Source organism: Bombus impatiens, unplaced genomic scaffold (genome assembly GCF_000188095.3).
Source record: "Bombus impatiens unplaced genomic scaffold, BIMP_2.2 scf_0517, whole genome shotgun sequence".
Taxonomy (NCBI): domain Eukaryota; kingdom Metazoa; phylum Arthropoda; class Insecta; order Hymenoptera; family Apidae; genus Bombus; species Bombus impatiens.
The window spans coordinates 25,782-53,770 of NT_176936.1; the positions used below are offsets into that span (position 1 = coordinate 25,782).

Genomic DNA, 27,989 nt, shown 5'->3' on the forward strand with positions numbered 1-27,989 from the left:
TAATAGAACCCTTTGTTCATCGAAACGAGGTGAATATTCAAAGAAAAGTGCACGTACGAAGACGACAGGCCATTTCTCTGGGTCTTCGAGGTAGCAGGTGCTGGCTGGCGTCTCCCTTTTTCTTTTCCCTCGACATGCTTTCCAGCAGTTTATCCTGAGGCTCAACCATTGCACGCGTTCCTCTTCGTGCTGCACGTTAGAGGGTCAATCTTATGCAATCTGTTGCCGTGGTAATTAAACATCATGATTTTTTAATGAAACTGTAGCGAACGCAAGGCCGCGATTTTAAATCTTCCTCTGTGAGTTATCATACTAAAAAAGTTCCGCCGCTGAATCGTACACTTTTTCTAACGCAATTTTCTTCTCTGCTATATTACCTTTCGCTTTTTATCTTGGCTAAATATAAAAGCGTAAGATCTAATTTAGAAGATATCTTATTGTTGGAATTTTATTTGTTAATAGGAATTTTAATAATACATTTTAACCAAAACAAAATTTTATCATCTTGAAACTTTATGGCTATAAAATCTTAAAATTTAATAAAAAAAAAAAGAAAATACCTCGAGAAAAGGTTTTCCATATTTCCCTCGTGAACTAATGTACCTTCGTGTCCTTTCTTTTTTGTTGTGCCTTTAAAATAGTGTAATTTTGTACTGAATATTTGAACGTGGAAAATACTTGTAACAATTGATACAACTCGCCCATTATTCGAAAATGGTTTGAAACGATTCAAAGGTATTAAATGATTCTCGTGTCTGATAGAGCTCAGTAGTCTAACGTAATTGCGTTGTAAAGCTTTCAGTGTTTGATACCTGGCTTAAGTCGCATGCATAGATTGTATTGCATAGATTGGGCGTATGTATAGGCGCGAGACAGAAGTCGCACAGAAGTCCCTACAAATTGTGAACAAATGTTGGACGTGTTAACGAGCGGAATCGAAGGAGCGTAATTTTGCTGGATACATATCTGAAGGAAGTCAAAGTAATTCGATCGCGTAAAACCGATGATTATATCGTAACGTCGAATGTCGTTAAATTTTAGCCCAAGTAAAGTTCCGTTGAATTACAACGAGAGTTTAAAGACACGAACGTGCACGATATGTTTCAACTCAAAATTAAAATGCACGCTATACAGCAAAACCTTTGATCGTGACAGATATAACAAAAGGTATGAGAAAGAAATTGTTAGAATTATTCTCTACGGAATATCGTTAGAATTATAGTCTACAAAATATTGTGAAAATTATTCTCTATTATATTTTTCTCTCTGTATATATATATAGTCATATAAAATTCTTCATTGACATTATAAAACAAATTCATCGCGCTACCTCTTGTATTGAGATCTTCACAAACTTCAGTACAGCATCTTTCAAAGATATTGATTAAAACCTTCAATGACACCAGACGCAATTCTTCAATCCATATCGAAAAAGATTAATATCATTCAAAAGCAAAAACAAGAATCTGATAGTTCTTTCGAAACTAGGTCATTCGTAATATTACACATTTATGCTTCAAAAAATGTAAAGGAGGAGATAGAAAGAAGAGGAAAATAAAACATGTCTTGTTAACAATTCTCAAAACATCCTCCAGAAGTAAAAAAGAAATCTCACAATCCCTTAGTAAGAACCCACGATTCTAAAACAAAAAAAGAAAAGGAACAAGATATAAGATTTAGGTTTAGAAAATAAATAAATACCTTCAATAATCCTCAAGAAGAATCGCCTAAAAGATAGTCAGCCTCTCTTGACTTGTAATTGATTCCAAGCTACTCTCGAAGTATCCTATCACTTTCTAAACCTACTCAGCACACAGTCCCGGTTATTGGACTGTCGTAGCCGGTGTGGTCGATTGTTGTGGAAGCTGGCCAGCGCCCACGTAACCGGGGAATCCCGTAAAAGAATGCCGGGACACGAAACCGACGAGTCATGAATAGATGAGAAGCAGATAAAATTGAAAAGTTTGCCACGTTTCCATAGGGATCCTGTACACAAGCTTGTGGCCAGGAGTCGCCACTTTCGGCTACTTGTAGCCGGCTGGACAGGGCTTATAGTTTCTCTTCTTCTTTGCCGCTGCGGGATTACGTCGCCGAGTTCATAACCGGTGCACATTCAACCACGGAAACGTTTCACCGTCCTCACCGCGATTTCCGATCTGCACCCGTGGAGAAAGAGGCTCTTTAGCCGCTCTCGCAGCCGCCTCACCCCATCCAATTTTAATCATTTCCACGCGATCCTTCCTGAAAGAAACGAGATACCGCTACCACCGGGAATCTGGCTGCGCTAAAATTCGGTCTTCACCTGTGGGTCGATTTTAAAGCGGCAGTCTTCCAAGGCATCGTGTTTTATGGAAAGAGATTCTGTTTGAATTTGGTTAGCGAAAGCGTTGAATGTGTTAGAATTGAAATTTTATTATGAGGAAGGTATTCAGTGGTATTTCTTGTATTCTCAATAATTTCTTTTTATTGTTTTCTAGCGTTCTTAACAAATTTTTCATGAATTTCTGCTTTATAGGGTGTGACGAATAGATTTGAATGGCCATGATGTACTTTGCTGAACAATTTTAATCTATAATTGTCATCTACAGTCTCGTTCATTTAATATTGATAAATAATAATGTCCGTAATAATGTAATATAATGATATAAAGATTATCTCGCTCGATGATCTCGTACGATTTTTCTCTAGTGTTCTTAAAAAATTTTTATAGGTTTCTGTTTTATAGTTTGATGAATAAATTTGAATGGTCATGGTGTATTTTCCTGAACGATTTTAATTTACAGCAATAATCTACAAACATTTAGTGAAATACATAATATGTTTTCCAGTGTCCTTAGAAAGTTGTTAATAAATTTTATCTGTACGGCGAGATATTGAAAAAAATTCGAATGACCATGACGTACAATCTTTGAACAATTTTGATCTACAATCGTAAGCTACAATCATTCGATGAAATACGAAAGTTATTTCTTCTTCTGCCTATATCAAAGACTTTTCATTATTATACAAAATCACGTATCCGCGTTAAGCTTTTTATTTATCTATATTCATTCGAAAAATTCTCTGTTTTAATAATACCATGAATTAAAATGCTTCTTAACTTAGCAACGTTCTAAATTAATGTCTACAGGCAACCATCGCCAGGGTCCGGCACAACCGGCACATCCACGGTTTCTTCGAGTGCCCCCGATGGTGAAAATGGCCAGAGCATCAGCTTGTACCCAGTGGGAAGCGTGGGTCCAACATCAACGAACCCAACAACTGCTGCACCAATCACAACCACAGCAACGATATCCTTGACCACCCCTGGACCCAGGACCCAAGAACCTGGGCCAAGCATCACAAGAAGCGTATCAGCACCCACTGCACCCAGACCAGTCGTTCAGCTGGCCAGCACTTCCAGCAATCCTGGCACACAGAAACACAGATTGAGGAGGACTATGAGTCGCACCGAGGCTATCAGGAAGTCAGTTTAATTTATTTAACATATTTCTCAATATATTCGCTATCAGCTTCACGCGTGTGAGAGGCGTTCTCAAATTAATTTAGATTTAATTTTATGCCGATCCGATTAACCGTGCTTTCCATTAATTTCTTAATTTCATTACATAAGTACACAATTAATATTCAGTTTCTTGGAACTTGGCAAGTGGAACATGGAAGTTCGTTTATTGCATGAAAATGGTATGAGATGATTATAATCATTTGTTTTTTGAAAATTGAATATTAATTGTGTACTTATGTAATGAAATTAAGAACTAACCGAAACTTGCGTAAGTTCGTTTAGTGCAAGAGGATGATAAAAAGAAGACTTCTAAGGGTTTAACATAACACTGTTCTGTTCAATTTATGGAGTTCATCAACGCACCTCATACTCAATTCATTTTGATTAAAGTAATATAAATCGCAAGCAGTTACTATCTTTTTCTCAATATATCGCCTATAATCGCTTTAATCATTATAATACTATATACATTATAATCGACGCTGAAGTTATAAATTGAGTTTTATAATTTTCAAAAAAGATTGTTTTCTTTTGCAAAGATTCTGTATCAGTTATATACATTTTTAATATGTTATAACAATATATATTATATTACGAAATATATTCTATCAAATTCGCTATGGTAGCAAACATACCAATTATTTGAGATTGAATTCAATTCTCGATCGACCATTACTTCGACGTAAATTCTATCAGAATTCCAAGTGATCTAATACATCCAATGTACCATCCACGTAGTAGTTCACAGACATTCTTACTACATTAATCGAATTCGTGTGTAACGTTCGTTGTTCTCCTTTTTATTACGTGGTAGAAGAACGTGGATGGAACGCGCGGTGTAAATACATTTTGTTGAACGAATAACTCGAACGGTGCTTTATTTTCTGTTTCAGCTACATCAGACGCGAAACAGCACAATTCTTCGGCGTGGACGAGGAGTCCGAGGCTGTGGAGAGACAAAGATGGTTGGATCGAAGACGAAGAATGGCATCGAGGAAATACGGTGCCCTTGTTCCGGAACATAGACCGCCGGATCCTGATATTACCAGGGACGTGCCAGATACTACCGAGGTGCCAGAAGTAAGTCAGCAGGTTATTAATACGTGAAAGTTGAAAAAACTTTACAGAAGTTACGTCAGGCATGTACAAAGAAAAATAGTAGAAAAATAGTATACCTGGAATGAAAATGAAAAGCTCCCAATATCGATTAAGTATTTTTATTCTACTCCTTGTCGTTTAACAAGAAGAAGTAATACGATGTGAGTGAAAAGCAAATGTGCACCTTGAAGACACAAGGTTTGTTCAAAACCTCCTACACATACCGTGACTAGGAAAGGTATTTGTACATCGTTAATATATCACAGCATTTGTATACTTATATTGATTAAGTTTAAGTATGTCAAGCTTGATATCATTTTGTAATACTTTCGTACAACTACGAAAATTCAATGCTATAAAAATTGAATGTGGAACCTGATAAAAAAGTTCTCCATTGGAAAACAAGAATATGTACAGATTACTTTTCATAGCCGCTACTGTGTATCGCAATAATAATCGAAAAGTGATTGAAAAGATATAAAGTACGTAGTAAGTCAATATTACCCGAACTTCATTTTTCCCACTACATGCGCTCATTTTTGTCTATATTTCGTTTATATTCGATCCATATACGTATTTCGCACAACGCGTCTCACTTGTGTATCGCTTGGCTGTCAAAAGAAGAAGAACGAAAGCCATTCCGGTGCCCGGCGGTTATGGCGCAATACATAATAACACGCCAGTAACGACGACAGGTGTCGCGATTAATCAATTTTCACGTTTACTCTATGTGACATTTTTCGATAAATGCCACGAGCTCTTAAAATTCTAGTCTCCTTTTTCTAACATGCTGTATCTATTTGATTTACAGTATTTATCTTTCTGCGATTTTTGTTGTTATATACAAAGGTTTATAAATTTGCAACCCAAATGAACATAACAAATCCGGAGATGCAGATTTTAATAAAATTACTATTCATATTCTTTCCTTTCCTTGTAATTCCTTTTTCGTACGTTCCTTAATTCTTCTTCTTGAAATTATGCTTCGTTTATATTAAAGAAAAGAAATGCCAGTCTTTAGAACTACGTTAATGCATAATATCTTTAATGCGATTGAAATTTATCAAAGCGCATATTCGAGGAAAATTGACCAAAGGACAAAGAACTATTTTAATTTATATTATTTCTACTGCAACTGTCGATAAAATTCATCAAAGGACTTATAAGCGTTTCGTGGTATATCCGATACTCATATACATAAAACTCAACGATGGTTAATTCGTCGTAGGCGCGTTTATCGGTATAAAATTATTTCCATTAAAAGTTTCTCGCGACGAAGGCACGACGTACTTGATCAAGTCGTGTAATCTAAAAGGAAACTCTGTTCACTTTTTGCGACATACAATTTCTGGTGTTCTGCGAAGATAAGAAAGTTTCGTTCACGGACCTCGCGAAACTGTGTCAACCGAAATATATCGAGCATATTTTTTCCTCGACACCAGATAAAAATACAGAGCGTCGCGAATTCTCTTTATCGAACGTACGAAGGGATATGGTATCGATCGCGTTCCCTCAAAGGAACCACTTTGCTCTTCCGTTCCGCCGATTTTCATTAATGAATTCGTTTAATTGTATTTAATTTCCTTAATGAAAAGCGGAGTTTCTCTTTACTTGCTCGCAGAATTTTAATTAACACGCTTCCTCAAACCTTTATCCTTGGCTGGTCCTGTTAAAACCACTCGTGTAACTCTTTAGCGGATAACATTTCCTGTGGAAATAATAAGTGCTCTTATTTAGGGTGTTACATTGAGGAGATGGCAGCAACCAGTCAGACGAAAAGATTCTGTGGCCAGAATGACACTTTCGGGGCTTCATTACGTCGTCGAGGTGAGTTCTTTTTCATTTTCTTCATTACATTTTCCATCAGCAATGACAAACACACGCGAGAATATTCCAGTTCGAAACGGGCTAAAATTTTGGAACTCCCTCCATCCTTCCAAGTTTTATTCGTAATAAATGACATTTCTAAATAGCAATACAAATTTCTTTCAGCGAGGATTTCGAATTTCTGCTTTGCACTGTGTCTTTTAGGAACGACTATAAATATGCTGCCTTAATTTAAAAATCTATATTTTAGCTTAAATTATGCATCAACGAAATTTTTGCAAGAAAATCAATAACACGGGTGATTCGTGTGGTCACCGTGTAATATAGACAACTAATCAACCTTGTCTAAATAGAACAAAAAAAAAAAAATACCGAAAGAAATGAAGCGAGTTTCTAATATTATCTCCTGTGTCTTCGTATATTTTTATATATTTTTGCTTATAAATCTTTTATAAATCTTTGGAAAAACCATGCATATAAATCATGGTTACGCGTTAATAGGAAAAGAGGAGCCTCCGTCGAGAAAAGAGAAACGTCGCGACGCACAGCGTCGGGAGAGCTTCCTCCAATAGGAAACGACATATCGAATCGTTCGCGTATTTCATTTCCTGTTATTACCAATGGGAATCATGGCAAACGAGTAAACCAGTTAATTCAGCGTTTCGTTATCATCAACCAACGCACTGTTCGGCCGCGAAACAGGACCAAATTTCCTTCGAGGCTGGTTGTGTGTTTCAACGGAAGTCTGCGCGATCATTAAGCTAACGAGCTAACGGTAACCCTCTTCCGATTATGCCGGTTCTCGAACATCTTCTAACGCGTTGGATTGACTTTGATATCTGGCGAATTTGCACCAGTCAGTTGCTAATTTCGAAGGTGCGTTAATTACCGATCGTCGATCTACTTTTCATTCAAGAAATCTCGTTTACTTCCGCGTGAAATTTCATTTAACGCGATGTTTCACATTTTTACTATTCATTTTAGTATTTTTCTCTCCCTCTCTCTTTTCTCTCTCTAACTCGCAGAGCAGTGAAATTTTTGATATGGATGGAAGCATCGCAGAATTTTCCCGTGGAATCTCGTTGAAAAGAGATTGCGAGTTTTCCAATTCAAAAAGGGATTTTTATCGATGGAATTCGATCGGAAGTGTTTGTATTGAAATTTTTGTATTCTTGAAAGTTGGACGAGATTGCGATAGAGCGAAAGTTTAGCCGGCGTGATTAAATTATAAAGTTGAATGTTTGATAAGCGTTCGTTACAATTTCAAGTTTTTTAATTAGTAAAAAATTGGACCACGATGATTTTCCTACCTCCGTTGATCGGTCGACGCGAAATTAAGGCCGAAAAAGTCAACGATCACAAGGTTTTACTTTCAGGAGGTAACGTTTAATTTCGCCGAGACTTCTCGTTCGGCTGGAACGATCATCTTTTCATCAGGAGTTTCGCTAAAAGTACACAACAAGTTTCTATTGAGTAGAACAATCTCGTTTCCCATAAGTTGCCGCTTGAATTCTCATCGTCGGGTACCGGCTGCCAACTTATTCCATATCTTCTTGCTTAATTAGTTTTTTGACTTTGTTTCGAATCCCACTTGTGATGCTTTCGCGAAGATATGAAACGGCGTGCTTTTCTTCGAGTCGAATAAAAAATGCGACTGTGCGACTTTTTGAATTAACAGCAGTGCCTAGTGTCGCAAATGTATTGGGGAAATGGAATTACAAAACAATCTGCCTAACTCCAATCTAAGAAATAGTAAAATGTCACGGTTAATAACTTTAATTCGAGTTTCTGTGATAACTCTATCGTTTTGATACAATCGTAACTTGATAGAGTTCTGTGGAACGAAAATTTGGAGAGAAATGTTCAGTCGAGTGTTTCGTATGAAAATTACCGATAAAGCGAGCAGTTTGTAAATTATTTTCGAATAATTACTTTAATCTGTGATATTTTCGTGAAAGTTCCCTTAGGAAATCTAATATCAATTATTACCACTTTTAACTTTAATTATTAGAAATTCTAATATTAATAATCAGCAACTGCAATATCTGTTTTTATCGAGATTAACGTTAATCGCCAGAAGTTCGAACGTTAATCATTAACAATACTAACGCTAATCGTCAGCAATATCAATTAATAGTTCTTACCATAATAAATTTAATACTTAACGATTCCAGAAGGAATCTTCAGCAATTTTAACGTTAATCGGAAGAAAACAGGGTACAGTGTCTTTGAAACTCGGAGATAGCTACCTCCGCTATTCTTTTCCTCTCTCATCGGCTTTTAAATTTGCTGTCTAGCAAGCAGATCTCATGTCTGACTTGCAAGGGAGAATGGCACTTATGTCGCTTTACACCGTGCTGTGAGCATAAGCTTCTGTGTACAAACCCCACGGAGAAGTTTGTCAAGAATGAGCGGCCAAAGAAAGTAGATTTAAACTAGAGGCAACGACAGCATGTAAAATCCTCTTTGACACTTTACTTCCTCGGTACCATCCACGTTTTTTCTCTTTCGTATCTTCTCGAAACTTACGATTGAAACGCTATGTAATCGTCTGTATAGACGATACAAACGAATAGATATTTCTCGTTACCTATAAAATGGATGTTCTCCGTGTTTGAACAAAGAAAGAAAACTTCACTTTTGCCCACTAAGAATTTCACAGAATTTTCAGGAATAAACAGAAAATGTTATCACTAAAAACTGTTACAAAGAAAGAAGCTCCGCAAAGTTTCGTTTGTCTTGGCGATAATCCGGGCAGCAAGTTCCTTGCAGCGTTTTAATTAATGAAAAATTACCTTCCTTTTGTGTGAGCAAGGCTGTGCGAAGGTTTCAAACGATATACGTCGCTGGTCTTTTAATCATTAAGTAAATATATCTTTAGGAAATGTTTAATTACGAGACACACTTGAACTTTCGACTTTTTATTTATAGAGGACCATTGTGTTTTAGGATTTTATTTAAAATTCTCCAGTTCTATCGTCATTCTGCTATTCATTTATTATTTTCCCTGGCTCACAAATGTTTTGGAAATGCAACGATAAACAGAGCCCTGACCTAAATATTACGGAGCACGTATAGAATCGTTGAGAATGAACGAGAAAAGGGTGTCAAATATATAACATAAATCAGCTTTCTGAAATATTTAGAAACTGTATGATAGGAAACGTGAAATTAGTTTATTTAAAAATTATCCGGCAGCCGGCGAAAATATTATTATTGGTTATCGAGGAAAACCATATCCGCACAAAATGTCCCATTACTTCAAGTCAGTTAATAATTCTTGTGATAATTTTATGTATATAATTCTTAGATTAAATTACTATAGAGTTATTAATTAAAATAATATAAAAGCAGAAATGACCGAAAGTAAAATATTTCTTTTCGTTTGCAATACAAATCTTGTAGCTTTTACGTACGTGATTCGCTACGACGTTTTTAGATCGGTTTCAAACTTTACTCGTACAATTATGATCTCGTATGCAATACTAACGAAACTTCAAAAGTTTTCTGTAAAAGGTCTCTTGATATATGGTATACATGGAGTTGCTAGAAAAAAATTAATTATCTTTTCGCAATCCTAACAAGATTTAATTCCATCTTTATCTTCATCCTCTTTCAACTTCACGATCAAACTATTCGAACGCTACCACCTTATGTAGAACATCATCGATTCTTAGGTTTCTATTGTCGTTTCAATTTCTGAATTATAATTGAAATAAAACAGAATCCCTAGGTCTGGACTGAGGTATTAACTTGTCCACACTCCTGCACCGGTCGATAATGATAATTACTCGTCCAGCTATCGTTCTTCGAAGGCACATGTTCCACAAACATACGTAATTTATATGAACATGGACCAGCGACTCAGACGACCGAGAACGAGATATCGAACGAATAAATGGCGGCACGAGCTGAAATTATTGTTCCGCCCTATCCAATTATAATTCCAATTTTCGCGAGATTTGCGGTTAAACATGAGGGATCCACGCTATAGTTTCCTCGAGCTGTCGTCTACGTTGTTCTATCAGGGTAAAAATAAAAAAGAAAAAAAGACGTGAAAATTGGGGTGGTAGGATAACGAAAACATTTTCTATGGAAACGAATATTACTATATCACTAACAAAAAGATTCTCCAATAAAGTTCACATACTTTGTACATTTTAGTGAAAATACAATCGAATAAAATAATTCAATGGAAATATAATTTCTACGATCTTCTAACATTTTAGTGTCAACGTAAAATAAAATAAGTATTTTTAATAAACGTTATTGTAGAGAAATAATGCTATTCCACAAAGATATTTATGAGGAGAATTCAATGCGATTAAGTTTCCTTGATCAATTCTTCAACAAATTATTTCTCTTTTCTTTCGAGACTTTTAATTACAATTAATGATAAGTTTGTAATAGCATTTTAGAAAATATATTTCTCCCAAAATTCCCTTTTATATCCTTTTCTACGATTTTTTTAAGTATATATAGTATTATTTTGGGAAAATATGGTTAGACGAAAGGTCTGAAAATCTTCACAATTACAAGATATTACAAGATATTAATCTCTCACGTATATTATTAATAAAATTTAACGATGTAAAAAACATCTGAACGAAGTTTTAGAGAATTTTAATATCGAAAATGTTAATGGTCCAAAGAAAAGAATTTTTTATCCTGAATCTCGGATAGAATTATAGATTCTAATGAACTTAAAATACATTTTTCCTAAGTAAAATCGTCGAGGGTCGGCTATTAATTTGCCGTACAAAAGAAAAATCCTATTAAACGGGAACAAAACCGAATTTCTGGTTATGGAACAGCACCGCTGCGTCGTGACTTGAACCGTTGACATAAAACAAACGAGTATATCATTAAAAGAAAAGTTTATTAAAAATAGAATTTCATTATACATTTCTCGGATGTGTTCCGATTCCGAACGTATTCAGAGGATCCCTTTCGACAGACTCGTGTCTCTTCTTCCTTCAATCGACTCTTTCCAATACCTCTTCCCTAGTTTCAGTTTCCCTAGTTAGTATTATTTTGCAAATATATCTTCAAAGGATAGGAAACATTTCAGCGGAATTAAAATGATATAAATTATAACAAGGTTCGTACAGATGTCATAGAGAGCATTTGTTATAAAACTCTTTTGAACAAATATTCGCAAAAAAAAATCGAACATAATTAAGTTTACTTGATCAATTCTTTAACCAATTTGTATTTTCTTCTTTCAGAAATTTTTGTAAGTTTATCTTAGCGTTTTAGAGAATATATTCCTTTCAAAATTTCCTTCCATTTTCACTTGCATGATTTTTATATGTTTATAGTATTATTCTGACTGAATACTTACAAAGAAGAACAATTATTTCGTTACAGTTAGAATATCACGAATTATAATCCGGATTGCATAAATGTCGCAAAGAGTATGTGTAATCGACGATGTTTTCAATTCATCCTGGGAAAGAAAAAAGTGAATTTTACGCTGGACAGAATCTTTTTTTTTTGCCTTCGTTAAAAGTGAGATTCGTTCGATGTGACACCCTTCTCTTCGTCTTTCGAACCAGACGCGAGAGTGACGATTTAATGGAAGATATAATAGCTCGTCGACGACTCATGGAAGTTTCAGACGACTTTATTACACGCTGATGGCTTAATTGTTGTCGTATGAACTTTCATCTTGTAATACATTACGAACTTACTCGACAAAGAAATATCATATTGCTGTTGTCACTTTTCAACAAGCACTGAATATGTCTATTAAAAGAAGCAATGGGACTCAAATTAAAAAGGTACGAACAGATAAAAACTAAAATAAAATGCTGTGTGCGCCCCATTTTTGCTAATTGAGAAGAATGCAAAGGGGGAAATTGCGCGATACAATCGAGTCCACGTATGTAGAAATCTTGCATAATTACGAGATTATTGTTTGTCCGGGGCCATCCTGTTGCAGCGGCCTAAATAAATGTAGATTCGCCGTTGTAATTTCGACTAGAGAGGAAATTGATTCCAGACAGAATTCAGCTATTGTTCCTGCATTTGAATGCGCCCATTGTAGCGACGTTCTGTCTGTTCCCTTCGATCACGTACCTCCCAATGTCGCTCTTTATTACCTGTTCTTTGTTCTTGCCGCTTCCCCTCTCATAATGCTCGAACGCCGAATCCTAATGCAAATGTTTTATGAAGACAAAACAAAACAAAAAAAATGGAGGATTTTAGCTCGGGGCGCAATAAACGCTGGAACTTTGCGTACGATTCCTAATTTCGTCGGAATTCCGATTTTCCGATAGCGAAAGTGGTTTTCTCGAGGAAAGTATTTCTACTATGCTTGGCGAAAAGATTTTTATGGGAAGAATGTAGGACTACAAATAGAATTATAAGAATGTACATTTCGGTTTCATTTCAAGCATTTCGTAAATTTTGTCCTCTTCTTAACCATTGAGGTAATTTTAACGCAAGATTGACTGAGAATTCTACTAATGCTAAGTAAATTGAGTACCTGTCTTTTTAGATAAAAATTAAAGCCTCCGGGAGAAAGGTTACGCGATGGGTTAAAAATTTTGCAGGATTTTTGCCTCTAAATGTAGATACAATTTCTTGAATTCGTCTACTCGATATGTTCAGTAACTTATTAAAAGTCACTGAACTTGCTACTGTAAATGTCTAAGTAGGGAAAATGAATAGGAAAATGAAGATGAAAATGAATCAAAAGGAATAACAGGATAAAAAATGCGGTTTTACGGAGCCATTTTGTCGAGAAACAGTACTTCGTTTGTCGATCAGTCTGAACAATAATTCATCTGAATAAGCAATTCCGAGAGAACGGCAGTAAATATTTATCAAGAATCAGGCACGAGAAAGTCAGAGGTAAAAGAAAATAGGGAAATTGTTCCAAGATAAAGGAGAGAATGATCCCGCTTATGAAGCTGAAATTCATTAACATTTGCTTCTTCTGGTAATGGAATCTTATTTTTAAAATAAAAATGCAATCCTAACGCTGTGAATTAAAAACATTCGTTTCAAATTGTTGTTCAAACAGAATATTATTTTCATTTAGTATTGAATATAGTATTGAATATAGAAATTTTTCTTTCAGTCGGTAAAAAGAAAAGTATAATCTTTCTTTGATCTTTTTCAATTATAAATATCCTTGCGAATGTAAAATAAGCAAACGAAGCAGTTTAAAAGTAACGTAAGGTTTTAAAAATTGTAGAAACGAAATGAGGCGAAAGCTGCAAAATAAAAATTCATGGAAACGAAACTAATCTTTCCAGTTGCTGGCTAACAATCAAAATCGGAAACGAATATACGACCAGTGTGTTTTATTTTTACCAATGATTTTCAAACGCAAAAAATCATGCAACCCCCAAAAGAAGAAAACTTCAAACGAATGACCAGTCGAAAAAGCAAAGTTTGACGAGTGTATCGGAAATAATTCGCGTGTACAACAATCAATTCGTGTTTCACAGATTGAAAAAAAAGCGGAAGCGGAATGGAGGCGATTCTTGAGACAACAGGGAATAGGTAGTTTGGAGCGTTACTCTTTTCTAGGTCACGCGTAAAATATTCTAATGGACCTTTGCGTATACAAACGGCACATTTTTCTCGGCTTGAACAGCCCCGGCGAGAGAGAGAGAAAGAGAGAGAGAAAGACGCGGCAGTCGTTGTCCAGTTTGTTCCAGGCAGTAGTCTAGAACTAAGTGGCAAGTTTTGAAATACGATTGACGGCAGTTTCTGTATAACTTTAGTAGACCAAACTTCCGGTGGACAATGTTTCCCACACGGAAACGGGCTCGTATGCGCAACGCGTTTTCTCTGTTTGCCACGAAGAAACCTAAGTCGCCTAGCCTGTTGTTCTCACGCTAATATTTGAATTTTCTGCTAAACACCAAAGACACGGCGAAAGTTAGAATCAGTAGGAAGTGGGAAAGTGGTGGTCAGTTAATGAATATGTCATAGAAAAGGGTGTAACGTGAAGTTTCGAAAGGTTCGAATGGTCGCTAATTCGTGCAACTGAAAATTCATGAAATTTTTTGTAGTAGTTACCACGTACGGTTACTACAAGTTAGTAGAATTGAATTTTCATGGTTTTTTTAGTAACAGTTAGAATGTAGTTAATAGAAATTAATAAAATTGAAATTTCATGGGGCGCTTTTATAGTAAGTTGAATGTATAGTTAAGAGAATTGAAATTTCATGGGGTGTTTCTGTAGTAGGTACAATGTATAGTTAACAGAATTGAAATTTCATGGGGTGTTTCTATAGTAGGTTGAACGTATAGTTAATAGAATTGAAACGTAACGGGATTTTCTTATGGTAGGTACAGTCTTAGGTAGCGTACAGTCAAAAAAATTGACATTTCTTGTGGTGCTTTATAGTAAGTACTATGCGCATTTAAAAGGAGTAGAATTTGACTATATTAAAGTGTTTTTTATGTATAGAACAATATAAGAATACAAGTCGACAACAGAAAACCATTACGTTTCATTCCTAACCCCAATCAGAGTTACTCTATCGTGCACATTTATAGCGGCTTACGAAATTATTCGAAATTACACAGAATTTTTTATGGATAAATTTACGTACATTATACGAAACGGTTTGAAGTTTCGTTAGCATTGTAATGAGACGCAACTACCCTAATTATAATGATAAAATTTGAAACGAATTCGAAAATGTATACAGAAATTATAAGACATTATGCCTTAAATTAGTCTCTCATTGGTATTTCATTAAATATCGTAGCTTATTAATATAACGAATAATTGACTGTTCAAATACTATGACGATCTTTTCGAAGTGTATGCTTCCAATAAATATTTTACAACCTTTATATACATTTTCAGATCCGTTTCAATTTTGTCTGATAGATCCACGAGTACCGTCTTGTTACAGTGCTAATGAAACTTCATTATGTTTCGTATACATAAAAAGTGCCTGAAAATGTTCTAATTATAAGCAGTTACTACATCCAAATAATTCGTCGATTTTAGCTGCAGATAAATCACACGGTTTAGAAGAAAATTTATAATGAAGAAGAAAATGCCTTGGAATCGAACCAAAAAAGCGACTAGATGGAAGCAGGGCACACAAATATCCTATTCAATTTTCCGTGACACGATTACCAGCCACGTCACGCTGACGTTTCCCGATGTATCGCGAGAGAATATAATACTCGCGGGTCAGACAGCGAGCGCAACAAAGAGAGATAACTGCGATCAAATCGATCCGGTCAGACAGTTCGATTTCCCTGGTTGAGCGTCGCCGACGCGTGCACTCGTTATGAACGCTCGGCCAATTCTCCGTGTGTTTCGCAATAATGAAAGTATAAATATTCAGACAGAGGCGAAACGCTGCGGCGTAGCCCCAACGTCGAATCGATACAATTCATTACGATATCTCACGTTGATCCCGGTTACGCTCGATGCCACGCACGTAAATGCGTAGACGCGGAGCCGGAGATATCGGGCCGTGTCTATCGAGTCGCATGCACATGCATTTAAATTGCCGAAATTATAGTATCGGGGCGGGAAGCGGAATACGAGAGCGGATCGTTCGGATCTTACCCACGTTTCAGCAGGGAGAAACTGCCTGGCAAAATATTGAAATATTTTACACCGCGTGAAACATCCGATGGAACAACGCTTCCGCTTCGATTTTTCCGTGTAATTTGCGCTATGTCGATGAATATTGGTTTTAATAATTGGATTGGATGCTGGCTTCTACCTTTTGGGGGCAGTTTCGGAAAGGAAGTGCGCAGATTAGTTATCGGATTGTGTGATTAAGCGCTAAGCGATGAAATAACACGTGAAAGATTTGTGAAAATCCGGGCTTACTGATGAATAGTAGATCTGAATGATTTGTGGCTCTCTCAGGAATGAATCATCAATCAGAACTGATCTCAGAAATGAATCAGAACTGATCGTCTTGGCTCTTTGTGAACTTTTTAATTTCATCGCATAGGTACGCGATTAACGTTTAACATTCGAGAAACAGATGACTTACTTCTCCAAGTTTTCTTATCCCAGGAAGATGATATAAGTAGTAGTAGACTAGATATAGAATAAGATTTATAAAAACGATATTTTTTTGTGGTATAATACTTATGATTATATTTTTGAATTTATACAATTGATCAATATAACTTGTGTATTGTTTTGTCAAAGTAAAAACAATTTACTATATTTGAAGATATATGTATCTATCTTTGATAGAAAAAGATCTCTGGTATCAGAAGCAAATAAAAATATATACATAGATTATCATAGTGCTGTGAATACTACAATTTTTCAATGTATTTTTAAGAACAAAAATCATGTTGGTTTGTCGAGTAACCAAAGGTTTCTCACTAAGCCGAACCCAAAATCTTCACGACTTTTGCTCTCCATCCGCGCCTATGATTTTTGAAAAATCTGGAAATATTCCGTATGCGTTTCCAAACTTTTCGAAATGGATGAATTTATTTTAGTTCCTGCATATAAAACGTATCGTTTTTTTACAGTAAATGTTTAAAAAAATACTCGAGAACGTATATTTCTGATTCAAATAATTCCTACGTGATTTTATTCTACTCTCGTCGATGATTTTCGTCGCTGATTTATACAAAAACTGATTATCATCAATTCCAATGGAATACAGACGTTCTTTGAAAAATTTTACAATATGTTGTTCGCTATATCTTTTTTAAATAACGCACAATTGTAAAATAGCCAATGCAATAGCATTCGCCTGTCTATTACACAAACTACTAATAATGAACGAAATTTTACAAGACACGTTGTTACAAATTATCTATTTAATAGTAACTTAATATTAAAACCACTTGCGATTAAAGTTTAACATTTGACCAAAACAATTTGAGAATGCAAATTATGAAAAAATACATAATACAACATTTCGAAGTTTCTAGCAATATTCGTTCGTACATCTACAACATTTTTATAAAAATTTATATACGGTAGTTTCCTTGTGCGCATTCACGTGCAAATCTCAAATTTTGAAAACAAAAAGCACACGCACATTTTGATATGCATCGACGAACATTTTCAGCAAAAATCCCATCGATCCTGAACGGAAGTGACGCGAGCTTCCGAGCGTTTTTTTTGCCAAACTCCGACCACGAGCAACAGAATTACAAATATCCTGGAACCACCATGGATCCCTCGATCGAACGTCGATCCGAGTGAAACTTGGAAGAATCGTTGCCTCTCGATAAGGGTGACGATAAATCAACATTATCCATGCAAAATCGTGATACATTTATTCCAGATATTTCCAAGAAAATCGCATTCGAAGCAAGTAGGGGGACCAAGCAGCGCTCATAACGTTGGCTTGTGATTAAGGTAACGCCGATGTTAGTTAATAACGGGTTTATTAGGTTCTCGCTAATAAATGGTCCCGTGGTCTCCTTATTACATCGCTGCGAACCCGGGTGCGCGATATAAATTTTAATAAAAACGCGCGTTATATCCAGCTACTATATCCTTCTTTGTGTCCGTATGTTTGCATACCAGTGCATGCAATACACACAAATTCTCGCGCATGTACACGCATAAGCCGTGCAACATGAGCTGGCGCACATTGCGATACGTAGAGTGCAATTAATTCGTTTGCCTTCAGGAAACGCATAAAGAGCAGGTCAGCGTTTTCGTTACCTGGATAATCCGCTTGCAGATTTAAGACTCTTAATTGAACCGTTCCTGTCAGATGCAGAGAAAACGGTCAACCCTTATTATGAAAACGTGTTTTTGTTGCACCACTGATTGGAATTGAGCGCAGAGATGACATTTATGAGACGTTGCGTAACGGAGTTTCACGTATTTCCTGCGAACGAGGTTGTGATTATTGGAGAATCATAGGCAGACAATTGTAACACCTTACCGAAGGTTTCATTTTGTGGATAAAAGTGAATGAAGGAAGTTAAGTCTGAGTTCTTTTTGGTTAATCCTTAGAGTTATTAAAGTGTTATTAACAGCTGTCAGAGAAGATGGTAGAAAACGAAAAAGATGGTTGATCGTCTTTCGTGCATTCCTATGTGTTTTATATTAATTAATATTTTGATACAGGTATTAAGAAGGATATATAGTAAATATGATTGTTGTACATAGAACGGCATATACTTACGCATACACTTAAACAGTATATAAAACAACAGTGCTTAAGCGTATGTTGTCATTTATCTGGTATAAAAAATACGAAAATTGATTTGGTGGATCAATATTAACACAATCTTATTAAAATTTCTATTTGAAAGATATATTTTGGACATTAGACTATCAAAAGTCTTTATCAATGGCTGTACAAATATCAAAATTAAGCTATTACAATAAAAAAAAATTAATATATAGGCTTAATAAATTGTTTCTACAATACTTATCCTGAACTGTTAAACGTGTGAAAGAAGAGTATTTGAACTTGTATAACGTGCAACAGCAAACATTAATTTATCAAAAATCTTTAACAAATATCAAAATTAATGTAATATAACACGGAAAAATTTATTCCTAATAAGTGGATGCTAAAATATTTATCGTAAACTGTCAAAGACGGGAGAGGAGAATATTCAAACTTGTATAGCGTACAGTGCAAAGACAATATAAACCGAATACACTCAGTTAACAAGCAAATTCATTGCATTGATCATGTCGCGTGAAAAGGTGCATTTTCAAAGCAACAAATCGTCGAACTGGGGAAAGGTCGTGTCTCAAAGGAGCGAACAAACGAAACTAAAAGCCGTGTCCCGTCATAAATTTCTCACGGCGCAGTTATATTTGGGCCACGCTAATTTTTCGTCCTATTCCCCATTGGTTGAATGCCGCGGATTTATTCCCGCGGAAGTTGTGAAGGATGTCGGCTTAAGAAATAAATTTAAGGCACCACTGGGTGCAGTAGGGCGCGCCCTGCTTCGGCTGAACTTTATTCCAAACTTCTCAAAAAGAGCAGGAAAAAAGGAAGGACATCGTTTTCCTTTTTTTTTTCCCTCTATCTTTTGCCTCGCGACTGGTTTTGTTTTATATCTAACAGTTCGTTTAACTCGAAATTCGTCGTTACGAACTCTGCTCATTGATCTCCAGCAATTTCATAGTATGTCCTGTGAGTTATCGCAGCGCTTTGAAACCGCTAATCTCTTTTATAATAGCCAAATTACGCGTGGATCTTTTAAAGTGAATAATCTGTCATAAAATCTTTGTTGCAAATCGTTTTACAAAGAATCTATAGAACTTTTCACCATTGATATTTCCTATACGTATTCATCTGTGCTTTAATGATGTTGACGAACTTCTTTAAAGAGAATTTATTCGAAATAGGCTGTGGAGTAAAGCGTCGAATGTAAAGTCGATTTTGGCCGAAGATTCCTAACTGGAATACATTTGACTATCAAAGATAAGAGAAAAGATCACTAATCGGGAAAGGGCGTCTCTTTGAAATTGCACCATCACGTTTTTCGTCTTTCTCGAACCTTTCACGGATTAAAAGGATAAAAGAAGATAAAGGTTTTGAATTAATTCTGGTAGAAGTACGTGAGTCTGGTATCGACACATGCACTGAAGATGTATTCAAAATTTGCGCACCGTAGAATTTTTAGAAAACACTCTGGTTCACCCTGACCTGGTGAATTTGAATTTATAAATTATTGGTTTCGGCGAAACTGCATATTTCTTCGCCATGAAACGATCAGTATCAGGGGCACGAGATAGATCAGGCCATTAGACTCGGCAAATATCCAAGGAAAGGTGCTCTAAAATGTCAATAATCGCGAGGGTATACCGTAGTTTCACGAAAACTCCATTGTTTTCCCAAATTCCCGATCGTTCGAGTTTCGTCGCGAAACTTATACCGTCGTTAAATCGTCGCCAAGCGATACTGGAAAGGAACGCGTTCCGGAAATAAAATTATATTGGTGCACTAGCGTTCTATACCTTTATTCCCTCGAGGTAGAAATGGAAAGATACATAGTGGAATATCGAACGATATCAATTATTATCAGCACTATTATTATTTCGTTATTAATCAGTCGGCAGTAACTTGAAGCAATTTGTCTGGGAATTTCGATGATAACGCATTTAATTTCACCTATTGTGAAAATAGATAGAGTGAAAATAGAGATGTACGGCAAGCTTTTGGCACGTTGTTAAAGATGTAATTAATTTAAAAAGAACAAACAGTATATTGCTTTGTTATCCGACATGTCGTTTTATTCAAATACAATTTTTCGAATATTATGGTGTTTCGTGCCACTTTCGTTTACACTGGAAAAGTATGGTCAAACAAAGTTCCAATCTAACGAGTTTTTGGGAGACACGAGCAAAGTATAACGTCGTAGTACGTATATAGTTATAAAACAAACGTTTCCCGATGTAGATATACGGAACACGTAGATTATACAGAGTTTAACAATAGATCTAGCTAGCCTACAGAACGCTTTCCGAAGCGGTATTGTATAATTGAAAGCAAACACGGCCGAACGATCAATAGAGTAATTAAACTGCGAAATGAATAATTAGCTGTGTGCTGTATTACGGCTAGCTTACACAACATTTTGGAATTTCTAAAACGCTTGCTTGTTACTCGAGCGTTTATAAAAATCATGTTAACGACTGTGATTTTCAATAACCTTATTTATTTTTTAGAATTTGAATTTTGTAAATAGCAATTCTCTGTGGTAAGTCGTTTTAGCTTTGTTACTAACTTATTTTGTATTTAGAATTTCGTTAAAAGTATTTTAGTAAAAATTTCCTTTTCTCAAACTCGAAAGCCATTTTCCTGAAATTCTCAACTGTCACAAATAGAATATTAGTTAAGAAGATAGACAGATCAATAAAACGCCAATGTAATTTTTACAATTAGGGAATAATATTTAATTAAAAATATATAACGAAAAACGACCGGATATTTGTGATCTTTAAAGTTCAGTTAGCTTTTATCTGTGTGTTTTTTTTTCTCTTTTTCTCTAATGAGAAGAAAATAAGTTATTCTTAAACAAATATGACACGTTTGTACAGCGAAAGGCACGAAGGATGCGCCATTATGAAAATTTTATGATGCTTGAGCGTTTCGCCCAGAGAAAACACTAAAGTAGGTGGAATTTTTAAAAAGTTGCTGATTCAGCAGAACGATGTTCCCTATTAACTTTTCACAGACCGTAGAAGTTAATATGAACGCGTTCGTACAACAATCGACGACTACTGGCGAGTGTATATAGGTGTGTTACAGCTTAGAGGCTTGTTTAACCATTTATTAAAAAGTCTGCTGGCTACGTGTTTCAGTGGACGTCGTCCGGCCTTTTCATTCCACCAGTAAGCAATTTATTATCTGGCCGCTCATTTAAATTCGAACTTTTTAAAATTCGTGTTTTTGTCCGGAGTAATACCATTTCCTGTGTTAGATTGTGCTAGATTGTACAATGTTGTTGCTTTAATTGTTGTTTCAAACCGGATAACATGAATTAATTTGACAAATTTGTGAGTAAAATTGGTCTCTTACAGAAATATCCGTATGCTTTTAAACATCAAAACAAAACGTACAATGTTACCATATGCCATACAATCTTTGAAAACTCGTAACAAAATTCTTTAAATACAAACGTATGCATCGTTTTCTCTATTTATTCTATTGTGTCTGCAATTTTCCATTGAACTCAAATTGTCAAATGTTTTACGATTGGAAATTATACAACAATTTATTATTTGCATATTCCTAATATAATGTAATATCAGCATATATATATTATTAAATAGCGAATGAACTATTCTATAATAGCGATTTAATATTAATTTAACATTAATCTAATATTAATTTAATATTAGCTTCAAACCTGTTTCTGTTCTACTATATTAAATATAATTGTAATTTGACAGCCTCTGAGAAATAAATTAGATACCGAAGAAGCAGATTTATAATTAAAATTAAAGAAAGGTATCTTCGATAATTTGCTGATTGAAAAACCAGACATTTCACATTCTACTCGTTGATTTGATAAAATAAAGCAGCAAGATAAATGATATTTGTCGTTCTTTGATGAGTTAGGATAGTATTAAAGGCAACACTTTTTTTATTATCCGATAATAAACGAAGAATAGACAGTTAAAAATAATGAAATGAAGAAAACACAAGGTTCACTATTTGTGAGGTCACGCTGAAGCTTCGAATTTACAACTGAAGCGATGCAATAATACGTCTCCATAAACAAGGATTTGCATCGCAATACAATCGTTTCATCCACGACAAATTCCAGAGAACTTACTGCAGCTGAAATTTATTCGACAACGTTACAAATACAAAACGTCATACTGACTCCGGTTTACTTTTTAGATTATAAATTCCATAGCTATTGTAGATTTTAACGAGAAAAAGTACAGTCTCGTTTCAGCTGTCAAATCTTTTTGATGTGAAATTCTACGACCCTTTTGAAACAACATATTCCAAAATAATTTTTACGCACGTTGCTGGTTATGCTTGAAAAGCGTCTCCTTTCTATTATATCGTTAACAAAATAGGTTCACTGTTAAATTTTCCAAAAGTCAAAAAATCAATGAAAAGCGGATCAATTCGACGACTGAGGGGTTCAATTGAAACCCAACGTAAATTTTATAACGACCAGAATCTACATTCATCAAATTGAAACTACGATCTCTACCACTCGTTATTTCGCTTTAGAGTAAAAAGTTAATAAAACAAAACCAAATAAAGAAGAGAGCAGAAATGAAATACACACCGATCGGATATTTATTTCAGCCAACGAAACGGACTAATAAACGAAAGCTCTGGTTTTTTTCGCGAGGGGTGCGTGTCCTTTGGATATACGGCATCTGCTTAATTGCGAGCAAGAACCGACCGGTAGGGCAATTAACGGTCCGGGGACAGCCGCGATCACGACAATATAAAATCCCATCAGATGGGCTCGATACGGTGCGATAAACATGGAGAATGTTAATTCCGGCATGTCGGGCACGAAATTAAATTCCATTCGATTTTACAGTCTTTTCCATTCGATCAGATTCCACCGTTCTCCCATGTTTGTCGATGTTACGTAAATTCTGGCTTCTTTCGTTCGTCACTCTGTCCCTTGTATTTTTCCTTCCCGTCCATCCACCCACTCACTCGTATTAGCTTGTTCACGTTGCAGTGTTTGTTTGTCGTTTAAGTTTGTTGATTACTCTGCCGATGTGTTCGGTCTTCTCCTCGTCCCAACTGGAATTTCACGACCAGAACGAATTCCTGATTACGAAGTTGAACTCCAGTTGTCTGTTAATGTTAAATTCCAATTCACTCGTGAACGACGCTTTTGCGTTTCCTTTTTGTTTTTGTTTTTTTTTTTTTTATTATCCGTTTTATCTAAAGAGCAGCAAGGAGATCTGGAAGTGGAACTGCAGGAGATTAAAAAGTTGCAGGTTTCATGGAAATCTAGTTAGTAATTAATGGCTTTGTTGGTAAATTACTTATTTTAATAGCTTTTTTCTACTGTGTGTTTAAAATCCCATAAACGTTTTAAGGTAATTAGTGACCACGATAAGAGTCTTTGGCGAGATAGAACGTATCTATGATAGGTTGTGTAAACAACTATCTGTCAGAAAATCGTTTGCCGAAGTCTTCTTTCTGTGGCATTGATTAGTTGAGCAGATTAAAGTTAAATCATGCCTTTTAATATTGCATTTAGATAATATTACATTCGGGTGATTAAGATATGTTCGATAGAGCATAGTATGCCGCAAGTGTCGCACACATTGTCTTTCACCTTGTACTAGTTTTTATGTCTTTATATATTTTTAATATAACGTAGTATCATATAATATAGTATTTGCATATTTTTAATATAATGCCAGCATATTAGTATTATTATACACAACCATTCTACAACCATTAATTTAATACTAACTCCGAACCTTTCTCTATTCTGTGATATTAAATATACAGGGTGGTTGGTAACTGGTGGTACAAGCAGAAAGGGGGTGATTCTACGCGAAAAAAGAAGTCGAAAATATAGAATAAAAATTTTTCGTTTGAAGCTTTGTTTTCGAGAAAATCGACTTTGAATTTTCGCTCGGTACGCGTGCGGTACATTATAACGAAAAATTAAAAAAAAAATTTTTTTTTAAATTTTATTCTATATTTTCGACTTCTTTTTTCGCGTAGAATCACCCCCTTTCTGCTTGTACCACCAGTTACCAACCACCCTGTATATTTAATATCACAGAATAGAGAAAGGTTCGGAGTTAGTATTAAATTAATGGTTTACAATTTCGTAACTGTTGAGAAATAAATTAAATTTTAACAGCTTTCGTCTGACAGTATTGAATTTCCTCCTATTTTCTATTTGAGCTGTTGGTCGCTAAGTGTTCAATGAGAATAAAAACTTAGTTGTTAATGAGCCATGGGAAACAATGGTCGCTGTATAACTAATTATCAAAGTTTGCTCTAGGTTCCTCTAAATGTGGGACAAAAACTGCACGTACATGAAAAGTAGATGATAACCTGGTATCCTGTATCTCATCTGCGAGTGTAACTATGCAGGTAATCGAGCGGCAACTAGGAAAATAGAATTGGAAAAAGGGAAAATAAACGGATGGTGTGAAAGAAACAAAGGACTATCAATTATACCGAGTGTGTTTCATGCTGTGGGGAATTTCATTTTTGAGGTCGTGGCAGGCTGGATTTTAATTGGAATAACGCCGCTCGCTCGGCAGTAATTCATATTAATTCCTGGACCTTAATAACCAGAGGTCCGTTGGTCGGCCTGCCGAACTGATGATATTGGATTACACCATTGATTCGTCATTAATATCGATCACCCTTGTTCCGCACGCGACACGCTTAATGAGTATTCACTAGAAGCGTCCGTTGTTCCACGATCACGTAATTAAACACAGATCTACATAATGCTATAGAAATGCTCGGAAATGCTTGTTTTACTAGGAGAACGCGGGATAGAAAAACGGCTAACCATTTGCACAGTATACCCGATGTTCTTTTCCAAATATCATTTGTTTTGGCGGTTCGTTAAACCCTCGAATCTCTAAATTATGAGAAAATGCGCTTTTTAGACAGGTGTGAGATTGATTCAATCCGAAGCTTGGAATTATTGTTAATTGCGATTTTGACTCTGGAAATGTTGTACGATCTGACTTGATGATTTACGCTGTATTTTATAAATGTTATAATCGATGCTTTAAAAAGTCCAAAATGTTGGCAAAATATGGAATATTATAAACCAGCGACGACTAGAACGTGACTCGGATGAGACAAATTAAGGTACAAGGAATAAGACGAAGTTTTATAACGCAGTAAATAATACAAGCTTTTATTCGTGTATTTTAGGAACTTCTAAAAAGCCACCCTCGTAAATCTATAAAATCTCTATGAAAAGCTACAAGAATTGGTTATCTTGGCCACTCTGGTAATTCTACTGTTAAATTAATAACTGAATGAATATAAAGTTACCAAATTCATTTTGTACGTTGTTACCTGACCAAACATTCGACAGGAAATTCCGCGAAACCAAACACTCCGACTTCCGTCGTTTCATAAAAACATCCATCATCAGAAAAATCAACGTGGAGTGGTCCACGAAGGTGTAACTAGAGAGAGTGGAAGCACGTGCAGATAGCTAAAGTGTTAGCCGAAAGTAACGGGAAGGGGTTGAAACCGCCACGGTCGATCGAGCCGAACGCATGAAAGAAACGACACACCGTCACGACAGATCGTTAACTTTGATAAAACATCGCGAAATGCTCCGTGAGAAGCAATTAAAATCCTAGATGCTAGGAGTGGAGAGATACAATGGCAGCGAGAAGAAAGAAATGGAAAATGCGCGAACCAAAGAGATTTCACGAGGAAACGTAACCAACGTGTGGTAGATATTAGGCATTGCGGTTCGTCGGATTAACGTACGAGGTGCGACGTGTTTTCTGATATGAATAATTGCACGATTAATTACATAAAATAATTCCCTGGATCGTTATCGGTCGGCGTAAAATAGCATTAAACCGGCCCCAATCAATTAGAACGGTATTGTAGCATTGTTAACGGACGCGCCACAACCTCCAGTTTAATATTAATGAATGACGTTACGCTCCTCGAAATTAGCAGACCGCCTCTATCCCCGTATCATAGATACACAGAATAGGTTTCTAACGGATGGCTGGGAAAACTCGGTGTTCGTATGTCGTGGTCTGCTCACTGCGAAATCGTGAGTTTCTACCTGGTTACAGAACACTAAGTAAAGGCGATAGTGTAATGTGTGGTGAAACGTTATCTACGATAGTCTATCGATGGTAATTACGTATTTGCGTATTACTACATCGGTTTTCGAAGGATTGGTATTTCGAAGATGGATAATTTAATGTATGTAAACTCATTCATAAGAATTAGAACACCTGATGGGATCGTATTAAAGGCGATAATTGACCCAAATTAGCAGGCAAACGATTAATTGGTTAGAGTATTGTGTTTATGCGAGATAACGTTTCTATATTAAACAGGCAGGAAAGATTTATGAAAGGTATTTTCATGTCCACACAATTAGGACAATTAGGTGTTGTCTTTCATACTTAAATCTTGTTAAACAAATTTGCAAGTTCGTGAAAAATCTGAATTTTGGTTTATTGCGGAGACGGAAATTCCATGCTAAATAGATTTTTCATATATTTCCTCTCCTTCATATAGATAGCAAATATTAAAAGCTCCAATGCTAAACGATGCAACATCATTTCCCATTTTAAATTCCCAATTATAAGAATTGAATTTTAGATATAAAAATATCGTTTGAGATATACTTAAGGGAGGCGGAAAGTTAAACAGAAATATCATCGAGAGATCGACGTTTTGTTGTAGTCGTTGAGAAGACAACGGCGAGAAGGATCGCAAGTCAGACCCGAGTCACGAAGCTTCCCACCGAGCGTAATTGACTACATGTCGAGGTCAGAGGCGGCGACGTCCCCGGAAAGCGGCCAGGATGAAGAGGAGTCCTTCTTCGACAGGCCACCGCCACCCCCGCCGCCGCCTCCGCCACCGCCTTCGCAACAATCGCAGTCTCAAATCGAACAGGGGCTCGGTGGTTTGGTGAAAGACGACGAAGACAGTGCAAAAGTCGCCGATCTACTTGAATCTGCGGGCGACAGAGAAACATCCGAGGAATTGGTTAGGTGAGCATACCTTTTAGAATACTTTTAACGTTACAACTACGAAAGCTATAAGTTGCTTCTTCTGATATTTCTCTCAAGTATGCTTTCTATACGTGACCACAATATGGATTAGATCAGATTAAAGTTAAGTCACTTAATTTTGGGAAAGTTAGACTTTTTACTGTTCTAATACATGGTATTTGTGAATGGGAAGGGTCAAGTTACTTAATTTTACTTTTACTGTTTTACTGTTTTAAATACATAGTGATCACAAGTGGGAATTGTTGATAAAAATTAAATTACTTCATTTTGAGAAATTTAGGCTCTTAAGGTATTTTAAACACACGATGATTGCCAGTGGGAATTGATAATGAAAATGAAATTATTCAATTTTAAAAGATTTAAACTATTTTACGATTTGAAATAAATGGTGGATGCAAATGGAAATTG

At 35.8% G+C, this 27,989-nt stretch overlaps 1 protein-coding gene across 1 annotated transcript in view; it reads left to right on the forward strand.

Annotated features, from left to right (window-relative positions):
* Positions 1 to 3,116: 3,116 nt before the first annotated feature.
* LOC100743029 (inactive rhomboid protein 1) overlaps positions 3,117 to 27,989 on the forward strand; it is a gene marked incomplete at its 5' end in the record, with an annotated part of 42,620 nt that continues 17,747 nt past the window's right edge. The window contains 4 exons of the mRNA XM_033321857.1: positions 3,117 to 3,466; positions 4,399 to 4,585; positions 6,341 to 6,430; positions 27,250 to 27,560. Of these exons, the coding sequence (XP_033177748.1) occupies positions 3,117 to 3,466; positions 4,399 to 4,585; positions 6,341 to 6,430; positions 27,250 to 27,560 (938 nt within the window). The remainder of the gene's footprint in view (positions 3,467 to 4,398; positions 4,586 to 6,340; positions 6,431 to 27,249; positions 27,561 to 27,989) is intronic.